This window comes from Nannospalax galili, unplaced genomic scaffold (assembly GCF_000622305.1).
Source record: "Nannospalax galili isolate Female #2095 unplaced genomic scaffold, S.galili_v1.0 scaffold384, whole genome shotgun sequence".
NCBI classification, from domain to species: domain Eukaryota; kingdom Metazoa; phylum Chordata; class Mammalia; order Rodentia; family Spalacidae; genus Nannospalax; species Nannospalax galili.
In genome coordinates this window covers 1,413,933-1,429,766 of record NW_008352648.1, presented here as the reverse complement: position 1 = coordinate 1,429,766, position 15,834 = coordinate 1,413,933, and the positions used below count along the sequence as shown (strand labels likewise).

Sequence of the window (15,834 nt, the reverse complement as noted above, 5' to 3'; positions counted from 1 at the left end):
GGTTGTGGCCATGCCAGCAGGGATGCAAAGGCAGATGGGGTGGGAAGAAGCCCCAAGATTTCCCAGGTAGTGGATTGAGTAGCTGGGTTGTACTGGATGCAAAGGATCAGGGTGAGGAAAGGTAAGCCTCGGAGCCCCAGAAAGAGGCTGTCAGTTCCAGAAAGAGGCTGGTGGGTGTTGCAGGACCAGGGAAGTAGAGGGAGGTGAGGGCGGGGCCAGATCAAGGAGCAGTGCTCCTGGGGCCCAAGGAAGGCACTAAGTTGGTCTGGGTGAAAAAGATCAGGAAGCAGTATTGGTTCCCCAGGTGTCAGGGTACCCAAGACTAGGAATGACGCAGGGCCCAAACTAGGAGTAGAGGACAGCAGGGGAGATGGAAGGGTGAATGCGGCTGGGGGAGTCAAGGCTTGGAGGGCTGTGGGATAGATTTACCGCAAGAGAGGCCTGAGGGCAGGAGAGCAGGCCAGGAGAGTTAGCCGGTGGTGCAGGTCCAGGGAAGCACGGAGAGGTGAGGGTGGGGCCAGGTCCCGAAGCAGTGCTTCTGGAGCCCAAGGAAGGTACCAAGCTGGCCCCAAGAGAGGCCTGAGGGCAGGAGAGCAGGCCAGGAGAGTTAGCTGGTGGTGCAGGTACAGGGAAGCAGGGAGAGGTGAGGGTGGGGCCAGGTCCCGAAGCAGTGCTCCTGGAGCCCAAGGAAGGCACCAAGCTGGCCTGGGTGAAAAGGATCAGGAAGCAGCACCAGTTCCCCAGGTGTCTGGGGACCCAAGACCAGGAATGGCGCAGGGCCCAAACCAGGAGCAGAGAACAGCGGAGGAGATGGAAGGGCGAGTGGAGCTGCCTTTTTAATTGAGCTTGAAGTATATAGTTCCTTGGTCCGTAGGGAAAGCAGAAAGACAACAGAGAAACTTGAATTGCCATCCTTCAAAAGTAGATAATTAACAATTTGTTAATTCTGAGTATGCTAACTTTTTTTTTCTTCAGTCACTCAAATAAAATATAACTTCTTGTCCCAAGTAATCCTACCTCCTCCTTGGAAGCTTTATCCACCAGCTCAACATCCCCCCACGTCACTTCTTAGGTGTAAATTGGACTGACATTGCCACCTGGTGGCCAAGTAAAGAACTATGTGAACTAACGGCTTCCTTGCCTCTCTGACCCTTGGTGAACCTGAGGCTTCAGATTGGACTGACTGGTATATTGAATGCCAGATCCATACTTAGGGGCAGGAAGTATATGCCTGGACCATAGGCAAAGAGAGAAGAGAAATTGAAGCCCAAGTCCTTAGAAAGCTTTCTTAGGGGGATCTGGGAAACAAGCCCTAAGGACCGTAGCCATAGGACTAGGTAGCAAACAAGCACTAGATTCAAGACAAGAGATTTGCAAAGCACCTCCCTCGGAAACACCTGATTGAACTCCTAAGTTCAGTAAGAGAATGTGACTTTACTATTGTTATTGTTTTATTACTACTATTTTTATATTTAGTGAGTGACTGCATTTATATTTTTGGTGGGATCAGTGTATCTGTGGGGTTCCAGTCAGTACCAAGATCATTCTTTGGGGCTTCCACTTTTGTTTAAATTTTTTTTCCAAATATTTGTTCCCATAGCCTGAAACTGAGGAATTCCACACGAAGCAAATCCTATCTCATATTCCCCCGCTCTTCCTATTTCCCTTTTCTTTTTCCTCCTTTTTAGTTCCCTTTCTCATTCCCCTTCTTTTCTGAATTTATTCTTGCTTTTTTTTCCAGAGTGCAACATTTTATTATAGCTCTTTATTTTCCTATATAACTATTGTATATTTGGACCATTAATGCAGAAACAAACTTGAGTCAGAAATATTTTCTACTGAGACAAACTAATAAGTGTATGTGTATATAACGACATAAAAGGACATCAGGGTTAGGAATGCATGTTATAGAATGTTTTGGTTTTTCTTTTATATCCTGTGTCCACAAAACCACTTGGGGACTATTTGGTAATCAAAATCCTAAAATGTTAGACATGTCAACATGAGCCTGCAAGGAGCAGCAGTACAATCAGTTCTGATACAGTGTGTTGTCCTTGGTTAGCAATCAGAGAAGACAGCTGACAGGACATGGGATGTTCAGTTAAAGTTAAATTTTGGATGGTTACAATTTGAATATGTTCATATGTTAAATGCTTGGTCTTAGTTCTGGAAACTTGAGAAGGTAGGACCTAGTTGGACACTGGGGCCAGGCCTTTGAAGGTTACACCCAGTCTCCTGTCACTTCTGGTTTCTGACCCCCTGAAGTGAATAGCCTCCTCTCTCACTGCATTTATTCTTTATTTCTTAGGAAAACCTCCTTATCTTTTTTACCCTTTTTGGAGTCAAAACATAATCCTAACTTCAGTAGATAAGCCCATTGTTGTGGGTCATTCTTATCAAGAAAGGGAAAGGCAAAGCATGTGGAACAAAGAATCAGTGTAATGAACACCTGAGTTCTTGGAAGGGACTGGAAGTCCCTTCCAAATCATTGAGGGTGCAGTTCTTTCTTCTACCCTGCAGGGTTTTACTTTGTGCCTGCTTTCCAAGATTTTGTCTCTTTCATTTATTGCTACATTCTCAACGTTTAGAACAGTGCCTGCCACATAGAAACAGCTCCATTAATAGGGTCAGCTTTGGTATCTGTGAGTTCTCCATTAGTAGATCACATGCTGTGTACTTAGGCTGATGTATCTGTACTGAATATGATAGCCTTTGTCTTCTTGCCAGGATTCCCTAAGAGATACACTATGGCAACTGTTTACATAGTCTTTATATCATATTAGGCATTATAAACCATCTAGATATGACTTAAAGTTGACAGGAGGATTTGTGTAGATTATGTGTTATTTTGCGTAAGGGACTTGAACAGCTTTGGTATCTGTGGTTAGAACCAATTAGAACCAATCCCAGCAAAGTCTCTATTTGTTGAAGGAATGAAGGAGACATTCTTGGTGATTAAACAAATCTGGCTTGTTCATTTTTACCATATTTCAGTTTTGTAAGAGTTGCAGTAATGCTAATTTTCATAGAAAAAGCATGATTTTAACCTTTTGTGGGTTAAGCCTAAAGAGTGCTTTTAAGATTTTTTTTTTTTAGTTTTTAATTACCAACTGACTGCTTTCAGAAAAACGGGCTGTTGTCAAGTTAGAGACACTTGTACCTTTCCATATGTCAATACTGTATCATTTATTCACACAAAGAAAGCAACCATGCCCCAAATGACCAGCTTTTATCAGGATCATTTAAATACATAGAAAATTTCAAAAGCTGACAGATAGTAAGCTTTTAGTCAGACATCTTACCATATATGTTTTGTATCTGCCCAGCCTCTTTGGCATTGTAAATCCTTGATAACAGAGATGCAGAAATATTTATTATCTCTATAGAGCTAAGCACAGAGAAAACTTGCCTAATATTTCTCAGAATTGTGCCATTTCTTGTGATCCCTCTCAGAACCAGTGCATGAGGCAAACTGCTTTTATTGTAAAAAATGTTCTGTTCAGTTGGAATTTTATGGGCATAAAAAGATAATCACTTCTTCTTTCCATTTCCTAATCCTAAGATTCCTCAAATATTTTACAAATCTGTGATCTTAGTTGACTTTTGCTATCCTGCAAAGGGATGTTCAAATGTTTGAATGCATTATAATCTCACTGTTGAGAGACCTTTGCTAAGTTATGAAGATGTGCCACAACTTCCTGTACCAAGTGCTGTATCTTATTGCTGGCTGATTTAATGGTGGTCATGGGGAGAGGGCAGACACTTCATCTTTACCTCCTTGGATGTGTAGATTGTCAGACTCTGCAAGGTTGTGAGTAAACAGGGATTAACTTTACCAAAGGGCACTCAGGCTAAACCCTGGTGGTGCTTTTGTCTGACTGTGTGACCTGGAATGAAACAGGTAACATATCAAAACTTCTGGGCTTTTTTTTTTTTTTTTGCAAAATGGTGATGAGGGTGCCACTGGGCTGTTGTGAGGATTGGCACTGGTGCCCAGCTGACAGAAATTCCCCAGCTGGCCAGCCATGATCTGTACTCACTTCTCTCTCCACCTCTCTTCCAGGTACCTTGGGATCACCAGGCCCCTCACGTATCCGGTGAGGCAGAATGGGAAATGCATGGCAAAAATGATTCTGTCTGTTTGGCTTCTGTCCGCTTCCATCACCTTACCCCCGCTCTTTGGATGGGCCCAGAATGTGAACGACGACAAGGTGTGCTTGATCAGCCAGGATTTCGGCTACACCATCTACTCCACAGCAGTGGCATTTTACATCCCCATGTCGGTCATGCTGTTCATGTACTATCAGATTTACAAGGCTGCGAGGAAGAGCGCGGCCAAGCACAAGTTCCCGGGCTTCCCCCGCGTGCAGCCCGACAGTGTCATCTCCCTGAACGGCGTGGTGAAGCTCCAGAAGGAGGTGGAAGAGTGTGCAAACCTTTCGAGACTCCTCAAACACGAGAGGAAAAACATCTCCATCTTTAAGAGGGAACAGAAAGCAGCCACCACCCTGGGGATCATAGTGGGGGCCTTCACCGTGTGCTGGCTGCCGTTTTTCCTCCTCTCGACAGCCAGGCCCTTCATCTGCGGCACAGCCTGCAGCTGCATCCCGCTGTGGGTGGAGAGGACATGTCTGTGGCTGGGCTATGCGAACTCTCTCATTAACCCTTTTATATATGCCTTCTTCAACCGGGACCTGAGGACCACCTACCGCAGCCTGCTCCAGTGCCAATACCGGAATATCAACCGGAAGCTATCGGCCGCAGGCATGCACGAGGCCCTGAAACTTGCCGAGAGGCCGGAGAGAGCCGAGTTTGTGCTGTAAGGTCATTTACCACTACTGTCCTTTTATTTCCCCTCCCCGCTTTCATGCAACATGATCGTGGGGGAAACTTCATAAATCGGTGGCTAGCTTATTTTCTGCCAAGCGTCAGATCTGAATTCGCAGTAGTTTTCATCCATCTACTTTAAGGCTTCAAAAACCCGATTGGTAGGTAGTTGGATTGGAAGAGGAGTCTGGTTTGCTGATGAATTGCAATTCATATGACTGATGACATGGAAGGTGATATTTTCCATTCTTTTTCCATAAATCACATGTAAATTATGTCTGTGTGTCTCAATTCCTATGCCATCATCATGTAATTGCTTTTATACTTCCATGGGGCAACATTTTTTTGATGACCTCATATTTTACAGACCGAAGCTTCTTTTGAGGAAAAAAGCAAAAGTGATTTTTCCAGTATAGGATTACATTCACATGGGAGATGGTATGATGGAGTGAGGCATGAAAAGTTAAGGAGTTTTCAGGAAGGGCTGCCTGTCTTGGTAGCTGAGAATTGGTAGTGTTTGAGTTGAACAGTTTTTAGTTTGTCTGGGAAAACTTACAATCTACGACAGAGCAACTGGATCTGGATGTTGAGATTTGAAAACCTCCTACAAAGAGCTAGGGCTAATAGGGCTTGGGAATTTGACAAGTAACTTGCATATTAACAAACCTGGCATTGTGCAAAGAAAGGCAAGAGGGTAGAGTGGTCAGCAGGTCAAATGATGCATTTTGCTTTAAGTTTAGGTAGAACAGATACCTTCACATTTGACATTTTGGAGAAAAGAAACTGGAGGTGAGATTACAGAAGGTGCTAGTGAGGGAGGAGATTGTCCTCAGCACCGAGGAATGGGAATAGGAAGAAACAGAGCAGAGAAGCGGGATACTCCAGCTCCTAGGGAACCTCCCTGTTGACTTCCCTGGTCTACTTATTGGCAGAAGAGGTAACAAACTTGGAGAGTGACATTATATCACTTACATCACAACTAAGTCTAGATCCCACATAACCTAAATCCTAGGACCACATGTTTTCTGTGTACTGGAGAGCTTTTGTCTTAGAACTGAAAGTTGCTAGATTATAGCTATTCTAATTGTTGAACTGGGTATAGCTTCACGGACACATGTTTCTACTTATGTTGTACATAATCTTTTGTATATGCGAAATTGTTCCTAGTATAAAAATAGCATTTAAAAATAACATGATATTAGATTCTAGAATACTCATTATAAGTAACCTGTAAGACCTTTCTAGATAGACCTACAAGAGTACTGAATTTGCTGCTAGTATTTGCCCACTACATTCTAAAATTCTTAGGCAAGGAGCTAAGTCTTAGATTTCCTTTTGTATAATCTAGTCCAGTGCCTGACATTTATTGAACAGCTCCTACATGGTCCACACCATACTATCTGATACTCAGTTTTCAGATTAATTTAAGGCTCAAGGAGCGTAGAATAATTGACCTATGATTATAGATTAATCACTTGATGCCTGTTCTCCTAAATGCTATATAATGCTACTTTTCAGATGATTTTAGTCTGGAGATAGTGAAGAGCTACTGAATGCTTTTGAGATGGGAACAGTGGACATCAGTTGTGTAAGAAGACAACTGGAATCACTTTCTTACTCTAAGTGGGGACTTGCTGCACTATGATATTCCTCAGAAAGAGGAAATAAGGCAAGGTCATTCATGGAGTTTTAGGACTTGGATTGGGTGGTCTTAAGGTGGAGACTGGTGACAACTATGCAGATTTCTTGATATATTAGCTTTGCATTAGTGAGTATAGGGAGGCATTTGAAGGAAGTATTAACGAGCAAATTATTAGTCTTGAAAGGTAACCTGTTTTAGTCAGCGCATGGTCTTATCCCCTGGAAATGGCTACTTCTTGGGACAAGTAACTAGGTGGTTTTCCTGATATCAGGATTGTATATCATGGGAAAGGGAAAGCATGTCAGTTTCAGTTCTTAGTAATCACACAGTGAGGAATGTGTTTGAGGAAAGTCTTGGAAATAGTGGGAAGAGCAGACAAAAGTGCAAGGCTGGTAGTTGGAGGTCCAGTTAAGCAGCCAGCGTGTGAACTAGGAGAGAGTAGATGATGTCCTAAACGCCTCTGTGCTTACAGGTCTCTGAGAACTTGAGAATAATTTTGTTCATTATTTTAGCTAACAATTCCCAGACAATTCAGGTAACACAATCATAATTTTAAAAGTGTGACACAAGCAGATTTTATAGTTTAAAATAGTAATAGCCCACATTTACTGAGGATTCATTCTCAGCCCTATGCTGAGAGCTCTCTGGGAATTATATCATGTAGTCTTCAAAACTTTATGATTGCCTAAAATTCTTCACCTCTGTTCTGAAGACTACAAAACAAGAGCTTGGAGGATAAAATCATTTCCTCACAATCATTCAGTTGAGTTGGATTCCAGCCCAGAAAGTCTGTGCTCAAAAGTGCTTTTAGTTCTATGCTACTATACCCTTCATAAAAATAAATCAGCTCAAATAAAGCACAAGGATATTTGCCTTCATACCTTTAGCTAGTATGGAAGCTTGGATGTTGTTTTCCTGCTAGTCTAAGACAAGGGTCAGCAAACTTTTATGGTAGAGGACCAAACAGTAATAGTTTAAGCTTTTTTAGCCATGTGGTTCTATTGAAATGACTCACCTCTGCCTTTGTCATCCAGTTAAGTAAACAAATGGATTGGATGTGTACCAACAAAACTTTATTATTTAAAAAATATTTTATTTATTATTTATGTATATGAGTGTATTACCTGCATGTATGTAAATGTACCTGTGTCATACAATGCCCACAGAAGGCATCGAATCCCCTGGACCTGGAGTTATGGATGGTTGTTAGCTACCATATGGGTGCTGGGACCTGAACTTGAATCCTCTGCAAGAGCAGCTAGTGCTCTTAACCCCTGAGCCGTCTTTCCAGTGTCCCCAACAAAACTTTCTGTGCAGAAGAGATGGTCATCTGGATCTGGCCCATAGATAATAGTCTGTTGTCCCTTGGTTTAAGAGAGAATTACTATCCCTAATTATATCTCTCTTAGTTTGAATTTATAACTACATAGGATATGCAAATCACTTAAGCTTATTGGCCTAAAAATATTGGAGTGCTTGTATGGAGTTTGTATAGCTGCCATTTATAAAATTATACCAGGAAGTTTTATAGTAAACATCAATGTTACTTTCTGTATGACTGACATACACTAAGATGGATACAAAAATATATGACCTTTATTCTTGTCTATGTATTTCTATACAAAAATGTATACACACGGAAGTATAGAAATATGTGTCTGCTTTTATAATATGAAGGTCTGTGTTCCCCCCAAATTCAAATGCTGAAATACAGTCTCCAATGCAATAACACTAAAAGGTTGAGCCTCTAGGAGGTCATTGGGCCAAGAGGACAGAGCTCCAATGAATTGGTATTAATGCCCTTACAAAACAGATCGGAGGGGACTAGTTTTTGAAGAAGATAGAGAGCCTCACCAGATACCAAGTTTGATGGAACATTGACTGTAAACTTTTTAGTCTCTAGAAGTAAATTTATTTTATTTATAAAGTATCAAATTTATGATATTTTATTATAGTATCCTGAACAGATCAAGATATCTATCTATCTATCTATCTATCTATCTATCTATCATCTATCTATCTATATATAGATAGATATACTGAGCTTATTTTCTTGCAATAATGAATGGTGGAGGCAGAGATACTATGGTATTCAAAGGAGAAGAAAATAACGTTTACCTTACACTAATGCTGATCAGATTAAGACTCCCCAAAAGATCCGTATATGAAAGTCGTCAAAGGCACCCAGAAGGGCTATTCCAGGTAAAGGGGTTATTTTACATAGAAGAAACAGCATAGGAGCTTATGCAAAGGGCAGACCGGAGTGAGAAAACACTTGAAGATCAGAGTAGAAAAGAAGACTGAGAAAAATTATGAATGACTATACTAATCCAAGAATTTGGACTTTTAGGGTAGGCAATGGATTTGTAATTCAGAGTAATTTTGCCTCCTTCCCTGGAGACATTTGACAACATCTGGAGATATTTTTAAGTTGTCATAACTGGTGTGTGTTGGGGTGTTAACAGATATCTACTAGGTATAGGTCAGGGAAAGTGCCAAATATCCTACAGTGGACAGATTGGCCTCCCACAATAAAGGTTTACCCAACCTATAAGTTAAGAGGTTGGGAAATTCTGATGTAGATGATAGTAGGTCATCTACAAATCAGTGTAGCTAATGGATGCAGCCGTCAAAGTAGGGAAGAATGGTTCAGTGACACCATGAGATGAATCAGAAGCAAGAGATATAGAGATTGGATATAGAGATTGGCATTTCCAGAAGCATTTGAGGGTCTACTATGTATGGAATATGGCACCAGGCACAGCAGGGGTAGAAAGAGAAATATATAACAGTCCTTACCTCTGGAGGCTTATACTCCAGCAGGCTGAGGTAGCTGTTGAGGTGACAGTGCTTGATCATAAAAGACACTTTCAACCAGAGTAAGAACTAACATGATTCACACTGCACAGTTGCATTCAAGGAAATATCATTTGGATAACTACTAACAGATTTGATTTGTTATATGTCGCATTTAAGTATCATATTTTGATGACTTGTTCTTTGATGCTGTTAGGGTGGGTGACGTTTGAGGTAATGCTCCACCAAGTCTGAATGATATAACCAGTCTTCCATGGTCTCTGGAAGAATGGCAAAAGGCATCTAAACCACAGCTCAGGGAAAATCTTAGAATCTTCCTACCTGTCCAAGTTTCCTCACACATCTGGTGGTCACCCTAAGGACTCTGGGAAATTCTGTAATTTCTCCACCCCTTTCCTTCCCATCTGGCTGCTTGGGTTCTGGTTTCTATCACATTGTTTCACCCTCTGTCGTCTTGGTTCCATTTTTCCTCCCTCACCATAGTTTTCTTCCTTTCCTGTGTGCGCAATCTAGACTGTGTATTGTTACTTCCAAATATTTACCCATTTCTTCCCATTTTCTTAATCAGCATAACCAGAGCCTCAGGAGTCCAGCAGGCATTCGAGAATTTTCCTTGGGGTAACGGAGTGAATACAGGGAAAAAAGCTGTGAATACTTTTGCACTGGTAATTTTAATTCACTACTATCAATTTTAATCCTTTCACCTTTTCACAAGAATTAAAATACATATAATACAGACCCAAATGTGATAATGTGATACAAGCAAGGATTTTTTTTGTTGTTGTTGGTCTTTTTGAGACAGGGTCTCCTTGTAGCCGCAGCTGGCCTGGATTCGCTATGGAGACCAGGCTGGCCTCGAACTCACAGAGAGCCGCCTGCCTCTGCCTCCCGAGTGCTGGGATTAAAGGCATGTGCCATCACGCCCGGCTCTTTTTTCCTTTTTAATTGAATGATTTTACTCATGGATTTGACTTGTCATAAATTGCTTTTAAGTATCAAGTCATGGGGACTTGTTCTTTGACACCGTTTATGAACAGCACTGAAAGGCAATTTCTAAAATACTTTGGTATAAAAAAATGTCATGGACTTGTTTTGAAGTAGCTCATTTCCCTCTCCCCTTTCCTCCTTGGTGACTGTTTTGTCTTTCTGTTCAAAAGCTTCTTATAGTCCCTGTCAGTTGCAGTGGTTCTTAGCAGTGACTCATTGCAGAATAACCTTGGGTTTCTGCCATGAATTCTATCAGTACGCTGCTCTGGAGTTTATGCTGAAGCTTTGGAATTCAATGTGATTGTATGCTTCCTTTGTGGAAAGCAGTGATTTTTAAAGAAATAAAGTGATGAACATCCCTGGGGAAATTGGGGAGAAACATCAAGGGCCCCGAAACCCTGGGTATCTATGATGGATTACTGTTTTAATGGTAGAAGCAAGCAAAGAGTTTGCTACTCCACAGACATTTAAAAATCCCTCAGAGTGACATTTTCTTCATCTTTAATTACCTGAAAGTTCAGCACTTTGATTTTTTTTTTATTAAATCACCAGCTAGTAACAACAATAGCTTCTTTGCCCTGTGTTTTATAGTTTCCTGCAGTTTAACTTTGAAACATCTGAGGTTGGAAGGACAAGTGGTTGCCTTCTTTGTTGTGTGGCATGCTGGGGATCAAAGTCAGGAGCTCACACCTGTTACACACTCTTCACCGAGCTCTGTCCTCTGCCTTACCCTCCTGTACTCTAGTTTCTTTTTGCTTTCATACTTGGTAATAAATACAGATAGCACAAACAACAGAGAAGGGTACATAAGAAAAATAGAGCTTTGGGTATTCTTAGATAATTTACATGGTGGAAATCTTGAAGGGGATGATATTAGTGTGGGTTTTGAAGGGTAGGATTTTGCTAAGAAGAGATAATAGGGAACATAGGAGCAGGGATTGCTCAAAGCAGAAGGACAACACATGAACACAGATGGTGGGTGGAGGTACATAAGGGGCCTGGCACATGTCTTCAGCCATACCATTAAGTTGGGTAGATTGGGGTTAGCCTAGGGGACCAGGTGGGATTTTGACAGGAATGACACTAGGCTGTGGTGGGCATGATGCTTCCAACAGGATAAGGGTGGTGCATTAGGAAGCTAATGTAAGCGTGAGGTCTCCTACCTGGGGTGGATGCACTAGGAGGGTGGCATTGGCATTAGGTGAAAGACCAGTGGTGTCTGAGCAGTCTGGGAGCTACAATCCTTAATCATCACCATGGCTGGCAGGTAGATAATGAGGACAGATTGACTTTGGAGATGGTGCTGGCCTGAGGGCTGGAGGAATTCAGTAGCATTTAGGAACTGATGGGAGAAGAGTGGAGCTGCAGAGGAAGCTGGGTGTGGAACCTTTGCTAGCTGAGAAGAGGCAAAGCTCCCAGACTAGAAGTGACTCTGGAGTGTCATTGATTGGGAGCGCAGCTCTTTTCCAGTCCCTATTCCAAGTAGGCTGTGAGCTATGACTGGCTGAAATGCGACATTTGTCCTTGGAACCATTGTGTGAGGTTGAGGGCAAAGCCAGAGATCATGTTTTGTGGGGAAACAGCTCTACTAAGCAAGACAGTGTTGACATTGCACCACCTTCTGAAGGACTGGACTGAGAGGGGAGTTTCAGAGAGAGAGGGAGTTGGATATAAGGTCACTTTAAGAAAAGCACACAGGCAGAGATGGGTCTGGGTCTGTGACCTCCTAGCCCAGCTCCTAAATACAGGGCTGGTGTGATAAGTCAAGGCCTATAAAACTATGGCATTGTGGGAGAGTGGCTCTACCTTAGAATGAATGCTTTCTCATCTGTTGGCTGTCACTTCTTTATGGCTCAGGCCACTTCTGTGAGTCTGGGAGGGAAGCCTTGAGGAGACAGGATTCTGGTTTCTGCACAGGTCATTTAGGTGGCCTCATCTTTCCAGATTTGAAGTAGATGATGTTTCTCAGTTATATATATATATATTTATAATGTACCTTGATCATATCCCCCATTATTCTTTCTTACCCCTATTCCCCTCTGTTAAATCCCTTCTTCTTCCCTAGCCTCCCTCCTCCTCCACCCCCCCGCCGTGTGTGTGTGTGTGTGTGTGTGTGTGTGTGTGTGTGTGACTTACTGCATTTGAGTTGCATGCTTGAGCATGGGTAAAAGTTATTTACCTGAGAAGGGGCAACTTACCAGTGACTACTATACAATTGAAGGATATGATTTCCACCCCCTCAGGAACCAAATTGCCTATACCTCCTTACAGTGGAGTTGGGGCCTCATGAACTCCTCGCCCATCCCTGATGGAATGTTGATGGGACCAGTCTTGTACAGGGCTTGTGTATGTAATCACTGCTTCTGTAAGTTCATGTATGTGATAACCATGTCATGTCCAAAAGACATGTGTTTCATAGCTCTCTTTCCTATTTTTCCTTTCTTACATTCTTTCTATCTCCTCTTCTGCCACTGGAGCCTTGGAGGGAGTGATACAGATGTTCCATTTAGGGCTGAACATTCAGTAGTCACTTACTCTCAGTGCTTTGACCAGTTATGAGTCTCTACATCAACCATCACCTACTTCTGTTTAGAAGCTTCTCTGACCCAGGTTGAAAGCAGCACTAATCTATGGGTGTAAACATAAATATTTTGAAGGCAGTTTGACACCATGTCTTTTTAGGAAAATAATAGTAGTAGATTCCTTCTAGGGCCTAAGACCACCTCCCTGGGCATGAGCTTTTGATCAAGTTTGTAGTACTAGGCATAAATTCCCTCCTGTACAGCAGGCCTTAAATCCAGTCAGAATGTGATTGATTACCCTGTATGTCATGCCACTACTGCGCCAGTGGGCATATCTTGTTGGTAGGTCATTATTTTTAGCATACGGGCTTCATAACTGAGTAAGACCATTGATGACTGTTCTCCACCAGCAACCTGCGTAGCATCTTCCAGTGCTCTGAAGGCTAGCCAGAGGGAGAATGTTTCCAGGTCAGATCCAGCTTGATGTGGTATCTTTCAGTAATAGGGTCTTATCATATAGTTCTGGAGGGCCTCTGGGACCTCCTTGACCAAAATCCCATAGGGATGTATCCTAAACCCCACACTGGACTTTTCCTTTAATAACTTAGGGCTTCTGGGAGCAGCAGTACTCACCCATGCAAGGTATCTTCCTTCAAACTCTTTTAAATTAGCTTACAAAGTAGTTTTCTTATTTGTTTAGTGACTCCCCCCTTCTTCCCTTCCTTTCCCTCACCCTTTTCTCTCCCCTACCCCATTCATACTTAAACCATCCCACCCCCAGAATTGCCCCCACACGTTCATATTGTCATTATTCTTTTAGCCATTACTATTTTTAAGTTGGCCAAATGTTACAGTATTCTGTAAAAGATTTTAAGGATTTTTCAGGCGAAGCCATTTTTTTTTGGCTATAACTACATTATAAGAGATTTCTAAATGGGTTATTTGGGGTTCATTTGCAAATATATTACAGGCTTGGCAACTTATAGAACTTTTAAAATTTATGGAAAGAGGCTCATTACTTTTGTCCCCTTTGGAAATGCTCATAAATCCTAACAAATCACCATAGATTCAAATTACTGACTGCTATTAAAAGCATGGACATATAACAAAAACAAAAACAAAAAAACCTTAAATCCACCCACTACAAAATGAAAACTCACAATTACTGTTCAGCTAATTTTCTTGTCTTTCTCTCTTTTATAGACAAAGCTCTGACTACTGTAGAAAGAAAGGTCATGATTCATGATCCAGAGCAAAATCATGGAGATGAAATAACACAGAGCAGGTGGAAACCGAACGAAATCATTTGCTGAGACTGCAAAACGGAACGTCTTCTTGACATAGCTGAAATGTAACAGAGGGTGGTCTGTTGTACAAAGTCTATTATGGGGGAGATGGTGACCTCTCCTTTATTTCTTTTTTACTGTGGATCAGTGCCATTGCGTGCAAATGAAAATAGTTCTCAGTGTCAGGCAGATCATCTCAGTGGTAAGCACACTAACAGAGCTGGGTTCTGGGAGGGAAGCAGTTTCTGGTGCTTTACACAAGTCCACATCCATGTGAGTGGGAGAAAGTTCCAACACACATGTCCCATGCTTCCAAGTCTAGACATTGTGGTGAACATTCAAGAGTCATTCATGAGACAGAATATATTTTGTGGTATGGCAGAAGGGTGTCTTTCCAAGCAAACTGTGGTAAGCATAGTGTCGAATGTGTTGCATGTCCATGTTAAAAAACAGAACCCAGTCATCAGCTAAAAATGATTTTCCAGAGCAGTGTTTGTTCAAAGCTTCTGTCCAATAGTTTGGCTTTTCCCCAGGGTCCCTGTGACTTCCTACCAGTGTACTTTCTCCGTTACACCCATAATTGTTACGGTATAACTCAGGAACTGATCTCAGGATGGAGAGAGGCAGAAAAATCAAATAAAGCTTTTTCTTGCACTCATACTTCCGAGGGCTCCTGAGAGGGAGGAGGATTTCTTCTGTGAGAATTGTAACTAGATTGTAACTGTGAGTGCCACCTAACTGCACTGTATATTCACATGACTATTGGCCTGTTGTTTCCTCTCACTTGATATAAGGTGCAGTGAGCTCTGGGGCTTGTCCATGACTGACTTATGAGGGAGGAGTGTGGCAATGACAGTGTTTCCATGAGTGGTTGTGGTGCTTTTGGAGACAACGTAAGCATGTTCATTCAACCAGACTGTGAATTGGAGGTCACCAGGACCACTGTTGTGAATACTCCAGAACACTATTCTGTTTCATGTAGAGAATTTGTCTCCATGTTCTCTGTATCTTAAATCAAATGTGTGCCTGATGAATTCTGTCCTCTAAAGCTTCTCCCCCCAGTAAAAAACGGTCAGTGTTAAGGGCAGTAAGGAAACAGAAAGGGTTCCTTTGTGGATAGTTATTTTTTTTTAAAAAATGGTACTCTGTATTAGACCAGGGCTAAGGCGATGGAAAGATTGTAGCTCAGAAAAGAAGAGTACCCATGATTGTCAGGGGAAAACAAGGCAAAGCTTCATTTGACAAAAAAAGAACTGAAAGAGAATATTATTTTCGTACAATAAAGGAGGCTGTCCTCTCGCAGGATAATGTGGAGTTCCAGCATGGATTATGGACTTCTTCCAACTGTCAGTGACATTGTTTATTATCAAACACAGGGAAGGGCCCCTTTCCTGTCAAGGGGAGATGAGCCCTGTCCTTTCAGACAAAGCTTGTACAAATTCCTGAGCCGCAGATTTGCTAAAGTGACCGTATATACTTATATTCATAATTTAAGTGATTAATTATGGTCAGATACATGTTGTTAAATTTGAAAATGTTTTATTATATTACATCAAATAAAGTTTATTTGTAGCTGTAATAAAGAAAGTTAAGTAATGGTTTTTAATAAAAGGTCTGATGTCACACGTGTTGCTTTACAAAGGATGGCAGGAGGGTAAACTCTATGAGCTCGCTACAGTCCTAACAGGTGGCTGGGAATGCTGACGCACACCTGTAATCCTAACACTCCGGAGGCAGAGGCAGGAGGATCTTC

At 41.9% G+C, this 15,834-nt stretch overlaps 1 protein-coding gene across 2 annotated transcripts in view; it reads left to right on the top strand.

Moving 5' to 3' along the window:
- Positions 1–15,544, top strand: part of Htr7 (5-hydroxytryptamine receptor 7) — a 107,002-nt gene extending 91,458 nt beyond the window's left edge. Inside the window, exons 2-3 of one of the 2 annotated variants that reach the window (XM_008849595.1) lie at positions 4,064–4,819; positions 13,999–15,544. In XM_008849595.1, the coding sequence (XP_008847817.1) occupies positions 4,064–4,819; positions 13,999–14,041 (799 nt within the window). In that variant the 3' untranslated portion in view covers positions 14,042–15,544. Of the gene's footprint in view, positions 1–4,063; positions 4,825–13,998 lie in introns of both variants that reach the window. The other variant, XM_008849596.1, reaches the window with a different exon arrangement.
- The last annotated feature ends 290 nt before the right edge of the window (positions 15,545–15,834 follow it).